We start from the raw sequence: 26,140 nt of genomic DNA, 5'->3' as shown, positions 1-26,140 counted from the left end.
AGTATGAGACTGCTTATCCCCTTTATCACATAGAGTAACAAGAGCAATTATATGATTATCAAAGATGATGTTTGAGTATAGATTCTACCATGTTTGAGTAGTTATAGGTGCTTACCTAGAATGGTTAATCAACTAGAATCTGAAAGTTAAAAGTTGAAATTAAGGATCTACTCTTTGTTGCTTTTCAGCTGAAAATCTTACCCAAAGCTAAAAACCATCATGAGTCTAGTTATGGGCTAAGGTATACCCAATTCCGGGTAAGAATTGCTGAGTATTAGTATACTCAGCCTTGCTTTCGTTGATTTACTTCAGGTAATCCTCCTGATGAGCCAGCGTTCATTACACCGTGGCCCTACCCCTTGCCTGATGGTTGGTCCGTGGAGTGGGATCCGTCCCCGGCCAACACCGATTCCGCCGAGTGATATCATGCCAGGGCTAGCATGATGTCTGTAATAACGACGTGTACAATGTCTACGTTTTCCAAATTTCCGCTGCTTTGACTAGAAACTTAAACTTGTTTTGTAATAATCTCTCCTCAGTGGGAGCTAATGATACTTTATGTATTGTTATAATATAACTGCCTGTGGTGTAAATTATTTTGGTATTATATCTCTGGACTCACCTTCGTGTGAGGTACCTTGTTGGATCCTGCGTTTGGTGGTTTATCGGGACATTACCCGACAGACCAATAGTTTTATACCGTTTGAAGTACGAGGTAGCCCTTCGGTGAGGACTCGCGTACTTGAGTCGGTATAATTCAGGTTGGTTCTGCCACAGCGGAAAAGAGCCCAATGTGGTTCAATTCCAAGGAAAGCTTCACAGAAATGAATGAAGATGGAGATATGGCAGATTGAATTGGGGTTGAGGTGTTGCAGCTCAATCCCATAGAAGTAGAGAAGACCACGGAAGAAGGAGCAAGTGGGGAGGGCGAATCCCCGTTCAGAGAAAGAGCAGAAAGAAACGATTTCATCGACATTTTCCATGGGAAATGGATCGCGAAGAGGAAGGCGCCAATTGATGAGATCCCTTTCCTGCAGCAGACCCCCCAATACCAAATTCGCTAAATTCTGGCGAGAACACTTACTAATTGCCCATTCTCCGGTTGCCGCTTGCGCCTCTTTCAGGTCCTTCTGGTTGTTTTTCTTCGGAGCCATTTCGAATCCTTACAGCCACGAGTTGTTTTTACAAGCGCTCGGGGGCTGCGGCGGTGGGCTCGAAGATCTTCGACTATGCTGGGCGGCGGAAGGGCTCGGGCAGGTCAGACTCTAGTTGGGGTTTTGTTTTTCTCTGGTGGCGGCGTCAGATCTGATGGCACAGAAAAAACCCTAACTGACCGCGGGGTTAAATAACCAGCGGTCAGGCAGTGGTTTACTGTGTGTAAGATGAAGCGTCGCCGAATGGGATTAATTGGATATTGGCAGATTTTTTGGGCCGTTACCCGATTCACCATTTTTTCTGGGTTAGTTGTCCCGAAACAAGAGGTTTTTCGGGTTTCGAGTCTAATTTCTGCTACTTGTCTCCTCTTAGACTTTATTTTTTCAAAAGGAACTTTTTTTTGCCACGACCTTTGGGATCCTTTTTTCCAAAAGATTTGGACTCAAGGCTCGGGGGCTGTGAGACACGTGGCATCGACTACTTATTTTTTGAAAGTACTCGAAGGATAAGACGGAAAGATTCAAGGCTAGTTTGACCCTCAGCTTGATTCTTTGATTCAACCTAAGGCTTGGGGGCTACTCCATATGGAGTGCGATTATTCATCGCACCCCATACAGAAGAAAGAATTCGGGGCATGAGCACCTCATAGCTTCGATGCAGTCAGAAGAGTACTCGAAGAGAAATTTCAAGACGGAGCTTCGAAAGAAGTCGAAGATTGCTTCAGAAGTACTCAAAGAGCCTGCAGTACTCAGCTACGAAGAGCTCAGGGGCTTGTCAGACCCGGGGCCACGGGGCTGTGTACATCAAGGAGTCCGTATTGGGCTAGGAGATAGGACGTGTCCTGTACCTCATTTATGTTGTATTCTACCCGCATGCGGAGTAGAACTAGTCGATATAGAAGGAAACTACTCGAGTTGTACTTGAGTACGATTTCTATGTTAGTATCAGACTAAGATTCATGTAACCCTGTCCCCCCGGATATATAAGGGCGGGCAGGGACCCCCTCAAAGATCACCAGATCAACACCAAGGCAATACAAACCATCATACAGGACGTAGGGCATTACGCATATTGCGGCCTGAATCTGTCTAAATCTTGTGTTGTCTGCACCTTCGAGTTCCTGATCTCGGCGCATCCCAACCTAAAACCTACCACCTTGGGTATATCCCTTGGTGGGCAGCCGGATAAAACCCGACAGACTGCTATGGCTAAATGTATTTAATGTCTTTGTGCTGCATTGTCCTGTCGCCCCCTCCCCCTTAATTCAAAAGGGGCAAACTGTTGGGGCTCAGGGTGCCATGACATGCAACCATGGCTTGGGGTGACCCTAGGTGGGCTCTACTTTTGGGTGGGGCAAGCACAAGGCTCCCTTCCCCTCAGCCTCTTGGATCTATTCGTGCGAGTCTCATGAAGCTAGATGACGTGCTGTCAGGCTAGGGAGCCCACGTCTTAGAAGGGAGTCTCTGTTTTTCTATACCGGATAACCCCTGTTTCCCGTACCGTTGACAACATGCTACTCATGTATACGACTATTTGTATTCTCTAAGGGCTCTTTGGATTCATGGACTAAATGTTAGTTAAACCTAAAATTTAGTCCATTAGGTGATCCAAATATGTGAACTAAAATGTAGACTAATGTATAGTTTCACCCTAGCTAAAGATCCTCAAAATCCATCTAATTTGGACTTTTACAACTAGTGAACTGCGAAAAGACCAAACTACCCTCACTATACGCATGTAGGCAGCACAACAGCAAAATCCAAAGGTAAAATAGATATTTCTTTATTTCTATATGTCCTATTTAAATTTAGTCCTTGGATCTAAAGTTTAGTATGGACTTAAGTTTAGTCCTAAGTGATCCAAACTAGGACTAATGCTAAAGGGAAATGTTGTGATGTGAACATACTCCATCAATTTTAAATTTAAGTCATTTTAGTTTCTCTAGTTTTGAGCAAATTTACAAAAATTTATAAGTATTTGTAAATCAAACTAGTTTTATTGGATGCACCGTGAAATATATCTTGGTACTACATTTATTTAGTATTATAGATATTAACATATTTTTCTATAAACATAAGTTAAACATGTATTAAACAAATTTAAAACTACATATATTTATAATGGAGATGCAGAGAGGACAACTCCTTTGTGCGCTACCGCGCTACCACACCTTAGACATGATCCATTTGTCTCCCATCCTTTTTTCCCATTATGTCTTCTGATCTCGTAGTACATAATAATATATCTAATTTGAGGTATGCTTGTATGATCAAGATTGATTGTAGTATTTGAATCCGCATAAACTCACACCACCACACGTATACAGCCACTCACACACTCCCTGTGCGCAAGGTAGACTTACATTACTACCCGATGGTACCCGTAGACTACACTGATTGTTATGACGTACTAGTAAAATGTAAGTGCGGCACGCACGTATTTGAAAATTATTAATTATCAAATTTATTAATCATTATTGGACCACTCATTCACTTTCAGGACACGTTCGAGAGAGAGAGAGAGAGAGAGAAGGAAAATATCACTTTCCTGATAGTGAATCGAATCATGTAGTAACTTTCTCATTCTCCATCATATCGCAATTAGCAAAACATTGTAAAAGGTTTCCTACCACGTGCTCACATCATAATAATCAGAGAAAAGAGAGCAATGGCTGGAGTTATAAAAGAAAGAAAATTTATATTGATGCACAAGCAAAACTTCTACACTAATGTTGTAGGCAAGATTCTCATCAACTCTATATAATTTTGAAAGGAAGCAAATAGAATGCACAATTTTTCAGGAACAACATCCAACCCAACATGATCAGGGGTTGTCACGAGCAGCAGAAAAAAGAAATTTAAATCAGAAGAAAGCCCATGTTTGATCAAAATCACATGATCCAAGAAAATAAGCCCGAATAGAGCTCCTGGCCGGTGGCTACTGATCATGTGATTTAAATACTGCACCCTGTTGCCGGCGGCTTGGAGCCCGAATGGGGTGGCAAGGAGGAAGACGAACTGGCACCCGGCGATCGCCGACAGCCGCAGCCGCTTGGCCGCGCCGGGGACCAGCCGCCGCAGCATCCCCGCCTTCTTCTCGTCTCCTGCACGGCCACCAGATGAATCCAATTGGGATCTTCGAACCAGGCAAGCACGAACAAGGGCCGATCCACTCCTTTTGCGCGGATCGAAGTGATGACTGATGAGCCGCCATGGAAACGGTGGAGCTCGTGCACCTGTGTTCCGGAGGGTGGCGTGGACGGTGTAGCCTCTCTCGAGGAGCTTTTTGACGAGCCAGGAGTCGATGAACCCGGCGCCTCCGGTGACGCACACCCGCACTCCGCTGCTCCTCTGCTCTTCCGCCATGGCTGCCTCTCTGAATGGGTTTGCTGAGAAGTCGCGGCCGGCGAGGCGGAGCGCGTACGCCCTGCCGACGTGCCCCGGCGAGCTGACGCGGAGCAGAAGCGCGCCGGCGACGGCGCCGCGCAGTGCGGGCCGACCAGCGCCTGCGCGTGGTTGAGCGGCCGCGCCCGCGCCGCAGGGGGGCGTGCCGCCTTCGCCGGGAGGGAGCTTGCCTGCGGTGGCCTTGACGGCGAAGGCGACGGAGGGGCCGGAGAGCGTGACGAGGCCGGAGATCTCGCCGGCGGTGAGGGCCGGATTAGCTGGGGACATGACGGTGCCGACGGCCATGAGCGCGTAGTAGAGCACGGGGACATGGACGCCGGGAAGCGCGAGGACAAAGGCGACGTCGCCGCGGGAGACGCTAGGCGGGCACGGAGCGCGGCGGCGAGCGCGCGGACCCGGGAGAGAGGCCTCCCTTCCCCGCGCCACGTCCTCCCGGGGTTGATCCCCAATTCCTACGCCGCTTCTCCAAGCGCTGGGGACGCCACCGGTGCGCGTGCACGACCGGGGCAGGCGCGGCGTCCCACCCGACGTCGCCGTCGACCCCGAACAGGAACAGCCACGGCGCCCGGAGCGGGTCCCGGTCCCCTGCTCCTCGCGGCGCATCTGCAGGAACTGCGGGGCGACAGTGAGGTCCCTCCAGCGCCTGCACACACACCGCGCGGCCAGGAGCGAGGCCAGCGGCAGCCGACCCAAGCCTTGAGATTCTTGTGTGATCCTGTAGCCCGAGACCATCACCTTGTCGCCGTCCCGCCGGCGTGGTACAACAACGAAGACCCAAGGCCGTGCGGAACAGACGGGGTGAGCGTGGGCGGGTAAGCGAACGGGACGGTAAGAAAAAATATTAATTTTTTTCAGAAATACTCTCCAACGTGCGATATCCCGCCTTCCGTTTTGAATTGTTTTCAACCTTTATAGTATAGGAAAAGAAAAGAACATAGATACATGTGAGGCTGTAATAAAAATTGCAAAATAAATTACAAAAATCAATGCTAAGAAGGGTTCGAACACTGATGGTGGGCGCTCATCCCAACCACCGAAATATTGGCTTGTTCTATTATTTCTTTTTGAAATTATATAAATGTGTTTTCTTTGAGAGGATGTATAAATGTGTTTTTCAATACATCTCTTAGGCCAATCTCAGTAGCAGTTTCATGGGCATAGTTACCAACTCAGCCACGTCAGCTTTTCAATGGAATGAAATGAAACTGTCACTCTCAGTGCACAGTTTCATGGCACAGATTCATAGAGAAGATACAGCATTTACTTTTTACATTGTGTTGTGATCAAGTGTGCCATGAGGATTCTATAGCTATTTTTGCAATTGAATCTAAATTAAGTGTTCGTAGGATATTAGATAATTAAATATGGTAAAATAATATGATTAATACCATATATTTGTACGATATTAGATAGTTGAATATACGAAAATGATTACACATAATATATCTTAATCTCTAGATTAATTTTGACGATGCCCGAGCTTGTTCCAAATGTGCTCCACCAAGTTGTTCTTTAGTTGCGCATGAGCCGAACGATCTCAAATATCATCATCTTTTTATAGCACCCTTTCAAATGGAACGTAGTCATCAGGAGAGAATTCTGGTGCTTGGACCATCGCTGTACTAGGAGGCTCATTTAGATCAAGATTCTCTTCAATATCTTCTTATTTTTCATCTTCAACTATCATATTGTGAAGTATAATGCAAGCTAACACCACTTTCTCAAGTTGACCATGATCGTACAGGCGGGCTGGTTTTTTCAGAACACTCCATCAATGACGCAATACTCCAAAAGCACGTTCAATATCCTTTCTCTTCCCTTCTTGTTCTTGTGCAAATAACTTGTCCTTGTCGGAGATGGGCATGGATATTGACTTCACAAATACAGCCCATTCCGGGTATATACCATCCGCAAGATAGTAACATGTGTTGTATTGCTTCCCATTGACTATATATTGTACTCTAGGTGTTTGTCCCTTTAGTTCTTCAATAAATAAAGTAGAGTGGTTCAGAACATTGATATCATTGTTAGAACCTGCAACTCTAAACAATGCATGCCAGATCCAAAGATTATGTGATGCCATGGCCTCAAGAATTATAGTTGGGACTTTTTGATCACCTTGAGTAAATTGACCCTTCCATGCATTTGGACATCTTTCCCATTGCCAATGCATATAGTCAATACTACCAAACATTTCAAGAAAACCTCTTCTATCACCAATTTTGAGCAAACACTCGACATCTTCCATAGTGGGGTGTCTCAAATATTTCCCACCAAATACAGCTATAACACCCTCGACAAAATACTTATCGCCTCCATAGAAGTTGTCTCACCAATCTTTAGAGACTCATCTAGATGATCCGCCGCACTGCCATTAGCCAACTATCAAATCGCTGCCGTACATTTTTGTAGTGGTGTCAGCCCTTGTCAACCGACAGCATCCAACCTTGCAGTGAAGTAATCAGACCATTTTCCTAAGGCATCGACAATGCGTAAAAATAGTGGCCTAGACATGCAAAATCATCGGCGAAAAATATTAAGCGGATAGAGAGGATTCTCCGAGAAATAATCATTCACTAGAAGTTGATGATATTCCTCCCGTGGCCTGATGATATATTTCCTCGAATGCAATCGATGATCAAATGCAGCTTCTGCAATAGCGTTGACACTAGCCTTCGTGGCCACAGTAGCTTCACTGATTAGGTCATCTATGAGGTCCTTCTCTTTGATGTAGTCATCCAACAGGTCAATAGTGTTGCTTGCTAGATTTAGATTATCAACCTCTTCATCTGACATCTCCTAAACGATAGGAGTACACGTTCCGAAGTTAACTAAATTGAAAAGAAATGGCAGAACAAAGCTGAAAGGAAAAACAGATGAACAAGCAGAAATGAACTTGATGCCGCTTGTGTTGCCGACGAACAAACAAACTGTAGTAGAGGAGAAAAAAAAAGCTGCCGAGGATGCACGAGGGATGGCGACGCACTTGATATATATTGGTGACATGACTAGTGGAGCAGTTTCACAGCAGGTTCATTTTCACATGTTAATAAAACAGTTTCACGTGTGGTTCACGTTCACATGTAGCAGTTTCACATTTGATTCACATTCACATGTAAATGTAGCCGTTCAAATTCAGTTCACATGTAAATGGAGCAGAAATAGGATAAATTGAAATGCACTTCAAATTCAGTTTACATATGCAGTTCACAATCACATTCACCAAAACAAAAGTGACCAATACTTGATCTAAAAAAAGATAAGTGCAACAGAACTCATTTTACAAGACATCGACCTGCAGATCATGTGACTTCCTGAGAATATATGCCTCATGCTTCCTCATCAGCAGCCATAATTTTCTTCTGCATCCATTGCAATATCTTCGCTCGGCTAGCCTTTTCTTCATCAGTCATATTACTTGTGTCCTGGATCAGCAGAGAATTGTAAGCTTGTAGCAATTTTACTTCCTTTTGCTCCTTCACAACCTTCAGGTTAATTCTTGAGATCTCAAGCTGTGCCTCTGAAGCTTTTTCTCGCTCCTTTTTGCGCTCTTGTGCAACTTCAACTATTTTGTTTATGTTATCTCCGAGAATGACAATACCATCCATAAGTTCTTCAGCCTTTCGTTTCCTTTGTGCTCTGGCTTGGCTGCTTCTCTGCCGATAGGGCGTGGTTCCCCTCTGTCATCAATTTCTATAGTCTTGCTTTTATCTTTCTCTGCCTGAACAATAGAAGTATACCATTTTGGTTCATTCTTTAGGATCCTCCACCAGTGCACATGTGCAAAAGGGTTTTTATTCTTGTTGGTAAACCTCCTTTGTGTTTCATCCATCAGTTGGTCGTCTGAGTATCCACTCTTATTCATTTTACAGACCGAACTCCAATAGCCATTGAACTCGTTAATCACTGTGCTTAGCCGTGACCAGTGGACCTTCAGTTGGTTAGTATCCCTAATACGATCTGGTTGGGTGTCCTTGTTAAATTTCTCAGTGATTTGACCCAAAATGAATCACTTTTCTTGTCATTACCATGAATAGGGTCTTTAGAAGTGTTCAGCCAAGCACTTGCCTGCACATAAGAAATTTAGGAACTTAACATCAGAACTACTTCATGTATACCATCATATGGACAGGAGTCATGTAATTACCAGTTCAGAACTACTTCATGTATACCATCATATGGACAGGAGTCATGTAATTACCAGTCTCACTTCCTCATCATGTGACCAAAATCTTTTCTTCACACCCCTACTTGCTTCCACACCATCATCGACATCAATGTCAATACTGACCCTACCTGTTGGTGTAGTTGCTAGAGATGGTGGATTCATGCTCTTTGCAACCCCAACAAAATGGGAATTTTCTCCAATTGGTTGCAGCGGTAGATTTATGAACATGATAAAATGTGCAAAATAACTGCCAGTCTGTAGCTATCATGGTTAAGGCAACAGGGGAGTTCATATCTTGTGGTGAATCAAAGGATGAACAACTCCAATATTCATTGAGGTAAATAATGAAAACATTGTTGTCTACGGACCTTAAAAAGCAAGAAATTTCCATCCAGATTATTAAGTTGGGCAGCATATATCAAGTTTAGACAGTGAATCCGATTGCAATCACAAAGTTCAATCAACTTGTGTGTCAGTTCTAACTCAATGCAAATATGTTACAATCACTACAAGAGAAAAAATACGCTAGACATCCAATGCACTCGACAGACCCACCAATCACCAAAATATTGTACTTCAAGCAGAACATATGAGTGGTTCCCTACCGATGCACAAACTGAAAACATGAGGAATCTTACCATGGATTCATAGAAGTGGATTGACCTCCAAGATTCCCAGCACCAGATCCCGGCCACCATGATGCATATGGCGGTAAGGGCGCAGCAGCTTGCGGCGGCCATGCAAGGGGCGTAGCAGATGGTGGTGGCATAGAAGATGGTGGCAGCGGCGGCGATTCTAGGTTGACCGGTCTGTTCCTTGAGCCACCCTTCTTCTGTTTGCTCGCCATAGGAGCACGACGAGGCGCTAGGGAGGCACCAACGCCACTCCCGTCAGAGATTGGAAGGGGGAGGAGACGAGATTGGAAGGGGGCGGAGCTGAGATTCGATAGGAAAAAAATCAAGATTGGAAGGGGCTTCCATATATGTGCGCTGGAGAAACTCAGAAATTGGGGTGGGGATAGCGCGAAGAATTTGTCGCATGGGAGATTTGCACTCGCCGCGCGGGACATTGGCGGGAGGAAGGAATGGCGAGGCACAGGATTTCCACCGGCGCAGCGGAGATCCTGGATGAAACGCTCCCCCTCTCCCTTCATTAATCTAGTACCGTGTCACAAAAATGCCTACGTGGCAGGTTCATAATTGCTGATGAAACCAGCACTGAGACCGGTGTTAGAACCCTTGCCATCTAACACCAGCCCGGCCCATAACGACCCAGCCCGACCCAACGACCCCCGTCTCGCACCCGCACCAACCCCCACCGCGCGCCCGCGCCACCACCACCGCAAGCATTCCGTCGAGCACCTCGTCTGCACTCGCACCCACTCCCACGACCACCCACCTCTCACATGTGCACACGCGCCCTCCTCCCGTGCACCACCGCTATATATCCCCGCGCCCCCTCCTGCCTCCACCGCTCCCCACCCCGTTGTCCCCTCCGCCTTCTCCCCCTCCTCGCCGTCACCACTCCCGTGCCCGCTGCCGCCGCCGCAGCCGCCATGGACCCCGTCGCCGCATGGGGTCTGACGCCGCTCGCCGGCGCCGACCCGGAGATCTACGACCTCCTGGAGCGCGAGAAGCGGCGCCAGCGGCGCGGCATCGAGCTCATCGCCTCCGAGAACTTCACCTCCTTCGCCGTCATGGAGGCGCTCGGCTCCCCGCTCACCAACAAGTACTCCGAGGGCATGCCCGGCGCCCGCTACTACGGCGGCAACGACGTCATCGACGAGATCGAGAACCTCTGCCGCTCCCGCGCGCTCGCCGCCTTCCGCCTCGACCCAGCCTCCTGGGGCGTCAACGTGCAGCCCTACTCGGGCTCCCCCGCCAACTTCGCCGCCTACACCGCGCTGCTCAACCCGCACGACCGGATCATGGGCCTTGACCTCCCTTCCGGCGGGCACCTCACCCACGGGTACTACACCTCCGGCGGGAAGAAGATCTCCGCCACCTCGATCTACTTCGAGAGCCTGCCGTACAAGGTGAGCGCCACCACCGGGTACATCGACTACGAGAAGCTCGAGGAGAAGGCCCTCGACTTCCGCCCCAAGCTCATCATCTGCGGTGGCAGCGCGTACCCGAGGGACTGGGACTACGCCAGGCTCAGGGCCGTCGCCGACAAGGTCGGGGCACTTCTGCTCTGCGACATGGCGCACATCAGCGGGCTCGTCGCCGCGCAGGTATAATATCGCTGATAAATTGTTCTCGATTAGATAGTTGCTTTCATGGAATTTCATCTTGCATTCCCTTTGAAATGGCAATTAGTTGGATCTGACAGGTGTGGTAGTTTGGGTTCTACTTGGGATCGAATCTAGGCTATCTAGCGACTGGCGGATGTTGATCGACATGTTGGATTATTTAATATCATATATATTAGATCTTTGTGTTTTGCACGTTTACTAATTTTAGGAAAATTTTATATGGATGCATTCTGTCTAGTGTTTTATGCCGTGTCTTGTCCGTGTCTTGTTCTGTAAATACTAAATGTGGCTTATAATCGTGGACATTGAAATTTTGCCTGCTTCAGTTTGTCTGAATATATTCCTTTGATGGTGATAGCTCTGATATTCCATCTGTTTTCATTTTTTGAAGTATTCTCAATGGATGTGATCCTGCTTTAGGAAGTGCACTCAGATGCTCACCGAACCAATTGAAACATTGCTGGAGTCCTCAATAGTTTGCCCTCTTTTACAGCAATATATTAGAGAACTAGTACGTAGGTGTTCTTGTTCACATTACTGCTATTCAAATTTGGGCTCGTGCATGTCCACACGTTTGGTCTACTTTTGTTCTGCAATGATCATGCATATATAGGTGATGCAGTGGAATCTCACAAACAATCTGCTGTAATATGAGGCACATAGATTTCTTACTCGTTGTACCTATGGGCTCCTTACTTTAATGTATCAACTTAGCTACCACACTATTTGAGGGACATAATACAGAAAGGTGATATTATTTTCCTATTCCTTGTATATCATCCTTCTTTGAATACTGGAGGAGACTTGGTGAGATTATTCACTACAAACAAATGCTTAGTTAGCAGAACAAAAAAATATCATAATTTGCGTTCCTCCATTTCAGGAAGCTGCAAATCCTTTTGAGTATTGTGATGTGGTAACCACTACCACACACAAGTCTCTCCGTGGGCCAAGGGCTGGCATGATCTTCTACAGGAAAGGCCCCAAGCCCCCCAAGAAGGGTCAGCCTGAGGGTGCTCTGTATGACTATGAAGACAAGATCAACTTTGCGGTATTCCCATCTCTGCAAGGTGGCCCTCACAACCACCAGATTGCTGCACTTGCTGTGGCTTTGCAGCAAACTATGACACCTGGCTTCAAGGCCTATGCAAAGCAAGTGAAGGCGAATGCTGTTGCCATTGGGAACTATCTCATGAGCAAGGGCTACAAGATGGTGACTGATGGAACTGAGAACCACCTTGTGCTCTGGGATCTCCGCCCTCTTGGCTTGACTGGTATGCAAATCAGCAATCTTATTGGGCTTCATTTTCTAGAGGACACATTATAACTTGTTCTAATGATGCCTTATATCTGCAGGAAACAAGGTTGAAAAGCTCTGTGACCTTTGCCACATCACATTGAACAAGAATGCTGTCTTTGGTGACAGCAGTGCATTGTCTCCGGGTGGTATCCGCATTGGTTAGTATCATTTAAATTCTTTATTACGACTGTTGTGGTGCAACCCTCAATAAATTGTTACAACGTTGTTATTCACATGGCAGTTTGAAAAATTGGGTTGTTATTTAGTAGCCTCTCTTCTTAATGATGAATAGATGATAGGTCTATAAATTTTTTTAGTTGTGCGTTGACCCCTAGTGTGCCCATGGTTGGCAAGCCAAAATTTGGCTACTTTTACCAACTTTGGCCATCATTTTGCTTTGGGACCAAAATTTGTCTTTGCAACAGTCTCATTTGGTCACCCAGTTCATTTTGGTCGCTGATAGGATAAAATCTTGGCCACCAAATTGATTGCCCTGTTTCTAGAATGCCAAATTTGACTTGGCCTCCGCCCCATTGCAAATTTATTCCTAAACCAAGCAGCCCCAAAATGATTTCCATATTTTTGGACAGATGCCTGATTGACATGTCCTTCTTTGCCAAATGACATATTTTAAATTCTGCATTGCAAGTGTATTGTATGGACCGTTTGTCCAAAATCCATATGGAGTGTTTGGTACTTGTGCTTTTTTTTGTCCTTGTTCCATGTGAAAGGCGACTGTACTCCTGATGAACCATTCAATATCTTCAATTATTGCTGATAGATTAATAATTTTGGCTCCATTTCACTTGACTCTTCACATTTTCCTACACATAAGTGGTGTAGCTCTTGCAAATGTTATTGAGTTGGTTGTCAAAGATTCAAACCTTTCTTTGTTGGTGCTGTAAACTCCTCGGTTTTACATATGTCCTAGAAAAAGACATTTTCCCATAAGACATCCAAGGTTTGTGCTTGGACCTTGAAGTCCACTGTCATTCTTCAGCTAATGCTTTACCCTGAAAGTACATGTCAACACTTAACACGGCTAAGAACTCTACTGGAAAACAATGGCATACAAGAAAATACTGCACCCCATTCTTCAGTATAAAATATTTGTTGTTACATACCTGATACTAGTTTACAACTTTACTGGAATGGTTAAACAATATTTCTCATGTATTGTTGCTATGGTTTTCAGGCGCCCCCGCAATGACCTCGCGGGGTCTGGTGGAGAAAGACTTTGAGCAGATCGGGGAGTTCCTCCACCAGGCGGTGACCATCTGCCTGAACATCCAAAAGGAGCATGGCAAGCTCCTCAAGGACTTCAACAAGGGCCTAGTGAACAACAAGGACATCGAGAACCTCAAGGCTGAGGTGGAGAAGTTCGCCGACTCCTTTGACATGCCTGGGTTCACCCTCGAGAGCATGAAGTACAAGGAGTAGATGCCTCCTCTGCCCGGCTAGGCAAGGCCCTCCTGTACAAATGTCTTTCTTCGCAGCGGGGCAGGGTGCATGGAGCTGCGCCACCACGCCCATGACGATGATGATGACACCGTATGGATTTTGTCTACCCTGTCAGCAGGATAGGCTCATAAGTGCCCCCCTGCACCTCTGGTTTGGTCGCCTTCCTCGGTGTTTCAGGTTTTCTTCTTATAGGAGCTGTTTCGGTCGGAATCCTATGGTAATGTGAGAGTCAGGTGTTTGCCAATAATAATTCAATGGTCGATTGATTATCATGCGAGATTACCATTCCTACAATTCCTTGTGCCCTCATATCTTGCCATCGTGGTCGATTGATTATTTTGGTGCTGGGCTGCTGAATATGTTCCTTAGTTAAGGGGTAAACTGAGTTTTGGGAAATCCTTGCGCTGGAGGCGTGTACAGAACCTGACCTGAAAGAGAATAGTATTGTGGATGGAGTGAGGTGTCACAACGTGAAGATCTTTGACGCGCTTTTGTTGCTGAGTTTAATGCTACCACGAAGCAGTAACTTATTTAGTCCGTATCCTATCGGACATTGGATGTTCATATCAAAGATGTTCGTATTTGGTACCAGTTAGGGAAACTAAATATGATTTAATTATATAAATAGAGATTAATTTACGAGATTAATTCATTAAATCTAATTAATTTATCATTACTGTAGTAAAACATTATCAAATTAGCACAGTATATGTTTACTGTAGCAAAATATTATCAAATTATGGACTAATTAGACTTAATAGATTTGTCTCGCGAATTAGTATCTATTTATGCAATGGATTTTGAAATTAGCCTATATTTAGATTAAATATCCGATGTGATGGGATTTATTTTTAAACCCGTTTGGCATAGCTTCATCCAAAATAGCTTCATTAGCGAAGTTAAAGCTGCTGGAGCTAGAAAACCTAGTTTTACCCAGTTTCTAGTTCATTTTAGCACGATAAAACAGGTTCACCCTATAGTATCTCGATTTAGGTGAAATAAGGTGCAACTGAAGCTAAAACCAAACAGGTCAATGTTACCAAACAGGGCCGAAGTGTCCCGCCCGGCTCTGGATGTGTGCGTATGTGCATGGCACGTTCGGCCAATCGGCCTTGCCATACGCCGGCCGCGTCTCTGCTAGGGCTCGGCAGATTAATCATACGGCGATCTGAATGGCACGGTTGGTGTAGGTTGGCGTCCACCGGACCGGAGCCCATAATGGCGATGCGTCGGTGCTCGCCGCAACGTTTCATTCCGGAGGCGTCCACGGATCCGGGAGCGGGAGATCGCGACTCTGGGACGACATGATCAGGGGGATCCACGGACTCAGTGCCCCAGGGGAGCGTTGGCGTCGCCATGATCACAGGTTGCAGAATAAATAAGCCAACAGAAATTACAAACCTTCAGTTCGGAACACTACACCTCCTATGACAGTTGCTAAAACTTGCAGTGGCCTGCGAGCCAGTGTCAACATGAATTTGGAGCAGCAGCTAACCACAAACAAGGTTATAGGGCGAGAACTGGCCAATGTCGGCATGCACAGGAACTGATACCTATAGTTGACCTATATATTCGTACTGCCGGCTGCAAACAACAGTCAATTTATTGTAAGGACCCGGGCCCAACCGGGCGTGCTCTTGGCAGTTAAAAAATAAAAAGGAAAAAACCCTGCAGCTTGTTGTCGGTGGATCCATGTGAGCTATGAATGAAGAAGCGATGGGTGGCTGAATACAGCACAGCGTGCATTTTCAGTCGCAGCTATGCTGAAAGGCACGACGCTGACATTTCCTGGTGTGGTTCATTCAGCACAGCACATTAGGAAGAATGAAGTCATGCTTTTGCTTTACCAAAATTTCCTCCTTTTTCCAACAACATTATAGGTCATTACTAATTTATTGCTGAAATTTTGGAATCTTTTTTTAAAAAAAGGTTTATTTCTCAAAGCTTCTTATCTCTATGACATTAGTTGCATATTCCCGATCAAAATCTCTTTACGAAACTTTAACATCACAGGTTCCCCATGTGATGACATTACATTTCTCAGTAAACCTAGTAGAGGTGAACGGAGTGGTAAAGCGAGAGGAAGAAAATTAGCTGCGTATTCTCAAATAGATTCTCTCTCTCTTTTTCCTTTATTCATATAATATATAGCATTGTTCATCATCATCTTGCATCGGTACTTGATGCAACTGTAACAGGCTCCTCCGTTCAGCTCCAGTCCAATCTCACATAACCACATACAAACATTCACCTCCACACTAGGAGCCAAAGATTTGAGGTGATTAGAAATCTAAGGGCATCCTCAAACATGAAACTCATCAATTAAACCTCCCATACTACACTTACTAATATTCCAGCAGAGGAAGGACCAACAAAAGTGAGAGAGAAAACAGAAAAGAACACACATAATTAGCAACACATTGCAGTTGCCAGAACCATCCATCTAGCGACCTGCGTCCCTGCACCTGGTGATGCTCTCGCAGCCCCTGGTGTAGGGGTTGGCGGTGGTCGAGATCCTGCAGTTGTAGTAGGGCACCCCGGTCCTGGAGCACGGCACCACATCGCCCCTCAGCGCGTCGTAGCTGATGTAACGCCGGCCGGTGGTCGCCTCCCACAGCAGCCGCCGGTGCGCCTCCGAGTCCATTTCCATCTCCGCGTCCAAGCTCAGGCCGGCGCAGTGGCCTCTCCTCCCATGGAGGGCAAGCACCAGAATCAGCAGGAGCGACGCTGCCGCCCATGCTCTGAAGAGCAAGATCAGCTTGGTGGTTGCCGGCATTGTAGGAGACTGACTGAGATCTATCTCTATCTTTCTTGTTCAGAGTGTCATAGTCTCTCTCTCTCTCTCTCTCTCTCTCTCTCTCTCTCTGCGCACTGGATCTTTGCTGTTTTCTTGATCTTGATGGAGGGCTGCTGGGCTTTCTCTCTCCCTTGTCCTGTGAGAAGCGAGGTAGTGGATGAGGCTGGCCTTAAATGCAGTGCCGGAGAGCCAGTTGTAGGCAACTGCCGCTGTATCCTCCTGGAACTGGAAATATCAAAAGGGGAGAGGATGTATGTTACGGAGTACCTTAGGAGAAAGATGAAGAACTTGCAAATGCTTGGGACAATAATTTCTCTAGTGCTGTTTTGTTCTTCATGTAATGTTGTTTTGTAAAGTTTCATCAAGACCATCAGGTCATTATTTTTTTGCTGGAACTTTTAATCCAGGTAGAGGTTTACTCTTGACATCTGACTTTGTGGTAGACAACTGATGGGTCTGAATTCAGAATTCGGGCCCCTGTGATCAGGGGCCATCATGAGTGTTTGGCAGCTCATGTGGTCACGTTATGTCAAGTTGCCTGCCTGGCTGCAGCAAGCTTGGGATGCCTGATAGTCCTGGCTATAACTAGGCACGCAGCAGTCCAAGATGTTTAAGATCTTAGCCCTGCAAAATTATGTCAGGTGTCCTCAATGGTAATAAGTTGATGCTTTTTGAAATCTAAACCATGGAGATTTACATGTGAAGGCAACTTACGAGATATAGAACATAACTTTAGATTAAAAAACTTTGCACTAGTATTGATTTGTAGGACACATCTAAAGCACCCCCCCAAAATGAGGCAAATTTGAGATGAAGGCATCTATACATGTACACAGCTAGTCATATATACAAGGCTCCAGGAAAAACTTCAGCAACTCATCTTCCGGCTGACATCTACAAGGTGGCAGAAGCTTTCTGCAGCACTTCCTTCAGCTATCCGACAACTTATAAATCTCGTCCACATAATCTTCGACATCCCAAAGGAAGGAACCAAATGCAATGGCTTCAAGTAGTAGTCTTTTTAGGGACGAAGGGTCAAGTATAACCGCTTCATCATTCTCTTGGGTGGGTTCCATGTTCTGTCCAAAAAGAGCCCAGCTGTGCCTCTCAATGAGATTAGCAGCTTCACAAGAGCGCAGCTTCGCACAAAGCTGCAAAGTCTTAGGGTCAAATCCCATCATGTAACCCTTCAAGTCATGCGGGTTGACAACTGAACTTGGTTTCGAAGAAGATGACACTTCTCCAGAGCCTCCAACAGCCTCTTCCTGTTCTTGTTTATTTGTAAATTGAGCATTCAGAAATTGAATTTGAGGAGGAAGTTCTTCTGAGCGAGTGAGAGTCAGCTCCAAACGATGCCTGATGCTGACAGATTTCAGGAAGTATCCATACATTATTGAAGCGGAATATATCCGACCAAATTGCAGTCTTTTAATGCGAAGTGTTGAGCGATTGATCTTGGGACCATTTCTATGTACCCATCTGATAATGCTAGTCAAGTGTTCCCTAATTAGTTCTAGTACCTCAGGTCCATGAATGGACTCGAGATCTGTCTCCCTTGGTGGCCATAACTGCAATCTTCTGTTGCTGATGAGCTTCGACAAATTTGGAACCATTGGAACTTCAATCTTGAAAAACTTATAAACAATCAGCATGTACATGATGTCCTCAATAGCTGTTTGACACTCTTGCTCCTTCAGCTCAGCAATCCTCCTATTTGCCAGGGTTCCAACAAGTCAGTTATAAAAAACAAATACAATACAAAAAGTCAACAGAACCACCAATTTAGTAAAAACACTAGGAACATTTTGGGTTCTGTAGTGTTTGAACCATACTAGGTCACTGATTGATATGATCCTTAATGCATTTTGCGAGCTAGATTCCGTGGATTCTTGCAATGATACTCTTGAGGGTACATATAATACACATAATACACACAACATCAGCAAAGTCGCACCAATCATATATTAGTCCATGGTTTCACACTCTTCATTTGGTCTACTATTTTATATACATGATAAGTCTACAATTCTATAACTCAATCAGACGAAATACAACTAAGGCAACAGGTTTCAGCTTGATCCAGTTTCTAATCATCACCAAACTTCAAGTAACATGATCTTGATCAGAATATGAGTCTCAGTTGCAACATACAGCACCCAGATGCTATATCCTTGTATTTCCCAACCTCTATTTTAAGCATTTACTTAATTTATCAGAGTGGTTGCTAAAGGTGACATACTCTTTCTCAAAAGACAAGTAGCATACAGAAGGAGGGTTTACCTGACAACTATTATTGGTAAGTGAATAACCAATACAAGATAAAGTACCCATTCAAATGAAAAATATCTACAAGTTCACAGAACAGCATCATTGTTTGTTCTCAGAATGACTGCTGGCAGTACGCTTAGAATGGTACCAAAAAAGAACGATAAAAATACGACTCCTGAGAGTACGTGCTTCCTACCATTTAAATCAGACAGCAAGTACCGACCTGTGAAGGCAGTCCTCTTTAGAACCAATACTATGTTCCCAGCGGTTCAAGGTGTCTTCTCTTTGGTTAGACAATTCTTGCAGTTGCTTTGCTGCTGCAGCTAGAAAAATATGTGGAAGGTTCTTCAACAGACCACACAAAAAACTCCCTTCCCATGTTTCTGGCTCAAGTGGTGCATCCACACTTTCAAATTCAGAATCATCAGGCTTTGCACAAGCTACTGTACTCAATAACTTCTTAGTTGCGAATTTGGATCTCCAATTCAACATATTCCCCTGCATTTTAAAGTTGATGAGGCATTTCATGCTACTACATGCATATCAAACAATCAAAGTTGCAGATTCCAAAAAAAAATGGCTCAACCATAACTACTGTGGAAGAGATGAAGCAATTTAAAGTTTAAATACTAGAATGTATGCATTATGGTAAGATCTAATTTGTCTTTTTAATCAATTCTCATGTACACAATGAAATATTCTTGGGATTACAATTTCCAAAACCTCTATTTAACATGCATGCTATATCTGCTCTTACAGCAATTATACTGTATAACCACACACAAAAACAGAACGAACAGTCATGATTACAATTCAGCTGAAACAATTCTTTTTCGTTGCATAAATTCAGGTGAAGAGTCTCTATTGTGTTTCGAATGCCTTAGTTTAGATAGAAAATGTCATTTAGGCAATACCTAGGGTAATGACTTATTTGTGAAAAGGCAGTAAATAGGCATTGGACATCTGAGCATTTGATGCCTGGTGCACCAACTCATATGCAACACTCCTGTAGTTGCATACAGATGTCCCAGACTTTTAACAATTCCATTGTCCTGATGAAATGACTTAGATACAATTAAAGGCCCATGAGTTATCATTGGGGTCCAATTTGTAGAATGAACTTTAATGTATAAGAGCATATAATTTGAACAGGAAATTGACTCCAAGAAAATTGTCTCACCCCACCTAAAAAATGAAGTGTTTATCAACCAGTTGCCTTTCTTTTTTCCTCCACGAATACACAACTACACAAGAGAGCTGTGGTCCAATTACAAGCTGTTAGACTGTCCCGGTTAGTTTTTCTAATACATTCGCGCCACAAGAATAAGAGGGACGACCCAACAAGGTCTATTCACCCTAGGTTGCCTTTCCAACATGAGGTGGTGGAGTACCTGCGATTTGCAAGATAATATCTAAAGCCACCTAAATTCAATAAATCCATATCTCAAGAAAAAAAAAATTCAAGTATCCCTCTCCTGCTTGGCTCAAGAACCACTAATACCTCCATGTACCAAACGCACCAAGCACACAAACAATACAAACACAGCGTTCATAAGCCCCAAGGTAGCAACAACCCCTCATGATCCTACACGAATTCACTAAAACCACTTTCAATTTCAGCACCCTACCTAAGCTGTCAAAGAACCGGGGGGAAAAACAAAGGCGAGTTCAAGAACCTGCAGTTGCAAGCAGGGGTAGTAGCGGAACGCCACCGCTGACGCGCGACAGGCGCCTCGCTGGACCGCCAGCCGGAGTTCCGCGGAAGCTACGGCGGCGGCTGGGCGCGGGCGAAGGGCAGCCATGCAGGGAGTGGTGGTGGGATGGCACGAGCAGGTGGTGGGCAGGTGAGGAGGGGTAGGAGTTGGATAACGTCGGGGGCGAGTCAGCGCGGCGCAGTGCGGGGGTGCGCTCGCGTCAAACCACGAGCGGCTGCCGTGCTCCGCGCGTGTGGTGGGCGGCGGAGTGAAGTGGGGCACGTGGCGACGAGTGCTTGGCTGCCGCACGATAAGGAAATCCGATTATAATTTCCTTTTCAGTGGATCTTTTATTATAAACTATAGATTTTTTTAAAACTATTAGATATTTTAGTGCAATAGATGACGATGCAATGAAAAATATTAGGATGTCTGGCACAGTTCCAGCACAAGATTTCTAGAATTAAGGATCTCTAGCTCTAGAAATTCATGCTTACTCCTTCCATCCCAAAATAAGTGTTGGTTTAGAAAATTTCACACACATTACTCATCCTAAGAAATGACCTTGTTACCCCTCGTTACTTCTAGCAATTGTGACTAAAAACCGTGTTATTTTTTTAGTTTTCTGGATCCTCAATGAATACATATATATTGGAACTAGAAAAGTAACGTCAACTAATTATTTGATTGGCTCTATCCGTTTTCGTATACAATATTTTCTTAGTACTTGGTATTGCTTTAATTAGATGGATCTCATTATAACCTAAAATAACAGTCTTTATTGGATAAAATTTGAATGTAAAACAACACTTATTTTAGGATAGCGGGAGTAAGCTGCTCATCTCTATACTTTAACTCTAGAGATTCTGGAAACTCTAGGTATGTGTTTGGTTGCGGGACTACGTGGGGTGGGTTGAACCCGTTCCGTATCTTTTTAGGTTGGGTGGTCCCATTTCATGTTTGGTTCCGGGTTGAGGTTATCCCTCTTTTTTGTTTGGTTCAAGGTACTTGGATATGGGTTGAGATGGCATTTTCATACTTCTAGCAGTCTTACATGTAAGACACGCATGCCAATCTCTACTATGGTCATGCACTTCTTCTTCTTCCTCCTCTACTCTTCCTTCTTCCTCTTCCTCCCACAAGATGCATCTACCATCCATGCTCGTTGCCCCGCACTCACCATCGCCCGCCCCTGCCCGCCACGCACCGCCACAATGCTCACCGCAGCACGGGGTACCCCGGCCATCGCGCAGGCTCCACGGTGCCCCAGCCCCGACCACCGCGCAGCCTTGCACTGGTCAACGCCTGGGCCCCGAGCTGCCCCTGCACCGGCCGCTACCGCCCAGCTCCCTGCCGCCCTTGCTGGGATTCGCCACCGCCTAGCTTCGCGCCGTCCCTGCCCAGATCGTCGTCGCCCGGCTACGGTGCCACCCTTGCTGCAGCTCACCGCTGCCTAGCTTCGTGCCGCCTTTGCCTGACTCGCCACCACGCAGCCCGCGCCTGCGTCTGCGCCGAGTTAATGGAGGAGCCGACGAGCGGGCGGGGACGATGTGGGTTCTTCTCATCCGCTCGATTCGGAGGGATTGGGCCGACCCACATCTGGAGGGGATATTCCCTTTTGGTGAACCCAACCCTCCTACCTTTTGAACCAAACCCCCCTAAAAGTAGGTTCGACTCAACTCGAGCCACTTCAACCCACGAACCAAACACACTCTAGCATAGCATTTGAGAGAAAGGTACCTCGTACAACATGGGATGAGAACTTCTTTGAGCTGTAATATAAGAATCTATAGTAAGATTACCGCATAATAGCAAGCAATAAAACGTACCCTTAGCAAACCTGATGTGATCGCTACTAGATCCTTTTTATTTTTTATTTGTCCTTGCTAAATAACCTTTTGAATCATTATTTAACTAGCTGACTTTGTGCTCATGGTGTTTATTTCGTGTATGAGGAAGAATAGTTCAATTCTTAGACTTCTTTTTTCTTCTTTTTTTCTTTTTCTCATATGTGAAGAAGAGTTGCGAAAGGTTATAGAATCCTGGTTACACCCACCCACACCCTTAAAGTTCTCAAAGCCTTTTTCTTAGGGGAAAATGACCTAGAGCAGCCTAGTCTGAAGTGGCAGTGGCTCTCAAGAAGGAAAGCCATCTTGCTGCAGCCGTGCCCAAAGCTGAGCCTCCTCTTCAACAAGGAGCAAAGGCACTAAGCATATTTACTACAATGTCGTCAAAAACACAACAGTTTCTATGTTTGCAAAGTGTCTAGGGCTCCAGACCCAGTTTCTATGTTTGCAAAGTGTCTAGGGCCCCAGACCCATAGGATAATGAGAGAATTGATGCCTTGCTACACCAGTCCTCAAGCAATGCATCTTCCATTGAAGGTGCTAGTGCTTGTAATCCAAAAGGTTCTAGGAGAGAAAACCAGAACTGCCTTTCATAAATACAATTAGTGAGCAGGTGATGAATTGTAATTCTAATGATCATATTAGTTGTATATATCCATATATTTATTTTAATACCTTAGCTGACAATTGCATGAGGGGAGAAGATCAGAATAATCGTTTGCTATTTCTTTTAGTTTTTTTACAAAATGATAAAGAGAGGGATAAATGTATTTATGATACATGGATAGACCATATATTTTTCCCCTTTGCATTTGAAATCAGTTAGCAGAAGAATTTAAGCCTAGAATTATTTTAAGAGGTGCCTATAGAGGTTCATAAACAACTAGTGAAGCGTTATACATAAGGGCAAGCTCATGAAGATGAATAAGAAGAAGTGAGAGAGGACAAAAGGCATTGCTAACTACAACAGTTTGATGATGTCCCCAGAGTTGAGATCCTCTGAACCTTACTAGCTACTTCTTCCTCACCTTAGATTAAATTTAGCACCTACAATGATTGATCATCTCATTGCACACAAAGGGAAAGGGGTTTTCCTAAATAGGGTATAGCATTTCTCTTTTCTTGAGTCACTGAAAGCTCATCCACCAAAGAATAGTCGTTGCCTCCTCACCGAAATTTTTCTTACTAGATGTGCAGCACTAAGGTGAAGTACCTCACCTCAATAGTGTATTGTATGCTGTTGGAAAAATTAGGAGTTTCAGTTTAGAAATAATCCAAAGATAAATCATGACCACGATGAAAGTTGTGTACAGAAAACGAATAAATCTAAATATGCTCATAACGTAATTTAAGATAAAATATTGCAGCAGCAATATCAACCCTAACCAGATCATACTAGGTATGAAAAGCATAGTTAGGGACAGAGAGTCGTACGTGTCTTGCGTGACTGGAATAACCAGGCAAAGATGACGACGGCGATGAACAGCACCTCCGCGCGCTTGACGACGCCGAGTCGCGCCCCACTGACGAGGAGGTAGACGAGCCGTGGTGACGAGGACGTAGAGGACGGCGATGTGGAAGCGTTCGAGCAGTCGCGCAGAGCGCTTCCCAAAAACCTTATTCGCCCTCTCCTGGTGCAGGATCGCTGAGGATGAGGTTCCGGAGACCTTCTCTCCCGATCGCCGGTGCACGCCGACGAACGGGATGAAGTAGCGTACACGGCGGCGCAATAGGCGGGTTGAGGCGTATTGTGCGTTGTAGGTTTTCTCTACGTTGTGCTTCTTATATATGCCGGCACCCGTACGTATTTATCAGGAGAACTGCTAGGGTTTTGGCATCCCAAAACCTAGTCAGTTACGAGTCCCAAAAATCCGCGCGTGAAATCCGTAACAGATTCAAAGTGGCAAAAGGAAGCCGCCGGGCTTTCTACAGCCTTTGCCCGAGACCAGAGAGCCGATTCATAGGAAACAATCGGCTCTTTCGCCCGAGTCTGAAGAGCCGATCATGGGGAACGATCGGTTCTTTTACAGCCTTAGCAGTTCGCCCGAGACCGAAGAACAATCGGCTCTTTCGCCCGAGACCAGAGAGAGCCGATCGGCTCTTTACCGGATCGGCAAAAAGAAGCCCCACGCCCGCAAGGGTTGGACCCGGATTTTGGCGGACCATTCACGCGCACGTCGCGTGCGCGCGCCCTTCGCCCTTCGCCCAAGCCCGGCCTGGCGAGGCGAGCGAGCGCGCGTGTGTGTTCTTCCTTGTTCCTCTCACCCACACTTGCAAGAGCATGGAGAGCATCCAACTATTTAAGTTAGGTTCCCTCCACCTCCACTAGCAAGGTGGGACTAACTTGTTGCCATGCACCTATGCACTAATGGGCCTTTGAGATTTTACAGGAATTATTTGGATTTACATGGGCTAGGCCCAAATATTCCAACAATCCCCCACCAGATCTCAAAGTCTCATTATGATTTTGCCTCAACCCACTGTTGTTTGATATATCAGTGTTTCAATGGAGACTGTTAAGTTGAACTTCCATCTAGAACAACAAGTTACACTCATTCACAACTTGAACAATGGACTAAGCCTTGAATTGCAAGTTTTGTGCAAATGAGTTTCACTTACAGTCAAACTGATACTTGACCTCCAGTAGGCTACTTCGTGGTTGGAGCATATAGGTCATACTCCCTGGTCTCATCATGAGCTTAATAGAGATCACCTGAATCTCACAGACTGCGACCGTCCAACAGTCGGGCTCACATAGGTGTATTCTTTCAAGAACATTCTGCAGGATAACGTCTTTGCTAATTAAAGCCAACAGAATACATTAAGGCCAATGCCAACCTGCCATGCAGAAATCGAGAGTATTGCATCCTTCTCGAGTGAGTATAAAAGTTTACTCTCATGCTAACCTCTAGCTTGTTCTTCCCAGATCCTAATTCATGGGATCTCCGATCACATAGGTTGGGTTACCACTCAGGAATAGCTTATACAGGTCTCAAACCCATCTCCTTGGATGCATTGTCTATCACATTACGTGACAGCCCCTTGGTAAACGGATCAGCCAAATTTTTCTCAGTGTGGACATAACCCACAGTGATAACTCCAGAGTTTCTCATTTTTCTGACTGATTTTAAGCATCTCTTGATATGTCTTGAAGACTTCATATTGTCCTTTGAACTGTCTACCTTGACAATCACAGCTTGATTGTCACAGTTCATCATTATTGCCGGCAATGGTTTCTCGACAATAGGTAAGTCCATCAAGAGCTCACGAAGCCAATCGGCTTCCACTGTAGCTGTATCTAATGCTGTGAGATCTCGTCAGGATCGTCTGTTTGCATGATCTCCATGAAACAGCTGCACCGCCAAGAGTGAAAATGTATCCACTGGTGGCATACAGCTCATCTAGATCCGATATCCAATTAGCATCACTGTATCCTTCCAATACTGTAGGAAAACCGGAATAGTGAATCCCGTATTCCACAGTACCCACCAAGTAGTGCATTACGCGCTCAAGCGCATGCCAATGATCATCTCCCGGATTACTAGTAAATCGGCTCAACTTGCTAACAGCAAAAGAGATATCAGGCCTCGTTGCACTCGCAAGATACATGAGTGAGCCAATTATCTGTGAATATCTCAATTGGTCTCCGCCAATTCTTTTGTTCTTTCGAAGGATCAAGCTCGGATCATAGGGAGTTGGACTAGATTTGCTATCCTTATAGCCAAACCGATTCAACATTTTCTCCACATAATGTGATTGCGAAAGAGTAATCCCATTCTCTCCCTGGATCAA

At 45.2% G+C, this 26,140-nt stretch overlaps 2 protein-coding genes and 1 long non-coding RNA gene across 5 annotated transcripts; 1 reads left to right on the top strand and 2 right to left on the bottom strand.

Annotated features, from left to right (window-relative positions):
- Positions 1-7,698: 7,698 nt before the first annotated feature.
- LOC112902408 lies at positions 7,699-10,119 on the bottom strand. Its single transcript, XR_003230574.1, has 2 exons — positions 8,707-10,119; positions 7,699-8,627 (listed from the first exon to the last, which is right to left on the bottom strand). It is a non-coding gene; the product is annotated as an uncharacterized LOC112902408 (long non-coding RNA).
- Positions 10,120-10,152: 33 nt separating this feature from the next.
- Positions 10,153-14,036, top strand: LOC112902407 (serine hydroxymethyltransferase 4-like). The gene is made up of 4 exons (XM_025971473.1): positions 10,153-10,960; positions 11,865-12,255; positions 12,338-12,439; positions 13,477-14,036. The coding sequence occupies exons 1-4, from the start codon at positions 10,283-10,285 to the stop codon at positions 13,719-13,721; spliced, it is 1,416 nt and encodes a 471-aa protein (XP_025827258.1). The 5' UTR covers positions 10,153-10,282; the 3' UTR covers positions 13,722-14,036.
- A 3,221-nt stretch (positions 14,037-17,257) lies between these two features.
- LOC112902410 (UV-B-induced protein At3g17800, chloroplastic-like) lies at positions 17,258-20,674 on the bottom strand. Of its 3 annotated transcripts, XM_025971479.1 has the most exons (4): positions 20,484-20,616; positions 19,993-20,198; positions 19,031-19,305; positions 17,258-18,249 (listed from the first exon to the last, which is right to left on the bottom strand). In XM_025971479.1, the coding sequence occupies exons 3-4, from the start codon at positions 19,297-19,299 to the stop codon at positions 17,469-17,471; spliced, it is 1,050 nt and encodes a 349-aa protein (XP_025827264.1). In that variant the 5' UTR covers positions 19,300-19,305; positions 19,993-20,198; positions 20,484-20,616; the 3' UTR covers positions 17,258-17,468. The 3 variants fall into 3 exon arrangements, with proteins under 3 accessions (XP_025827264.1, XP_025827262.1, XP_025827263.1); XM_025971477.1 differs by lacking the exon at positions 19,993-20,198 and having other exon boundaries at positions 20,484-20,674; XM_025971478.1 differs by lacking the exon at positions 20,484-20,616 and having other exon boundaries at positions 19,993-20,391.
- Positions 20,675-26,140: the final 5,466 nt, after the last annotated feature.

This window comes from Panicum hallii, chromosome 8, assembly GCF_002211085.1.
Source record: "Panicum hallii strain FIL2 chromosome 8, PHallii_v3.1, whole genome shotgun sequence".
In the NCBI taxonomy this organism is placed as follows: domain Eukaryota; kingdom Viridiplantae; phylum Streptophyta; class Magnoliopsida; order Poales; family Poaceae; genus Panicum; species Panicum hallii.
The sequence above is the reverse complement of the archived record's forward strand: the minus strand, read 5'-3'. Positions and strand labels throughout refer to the sequence as shown.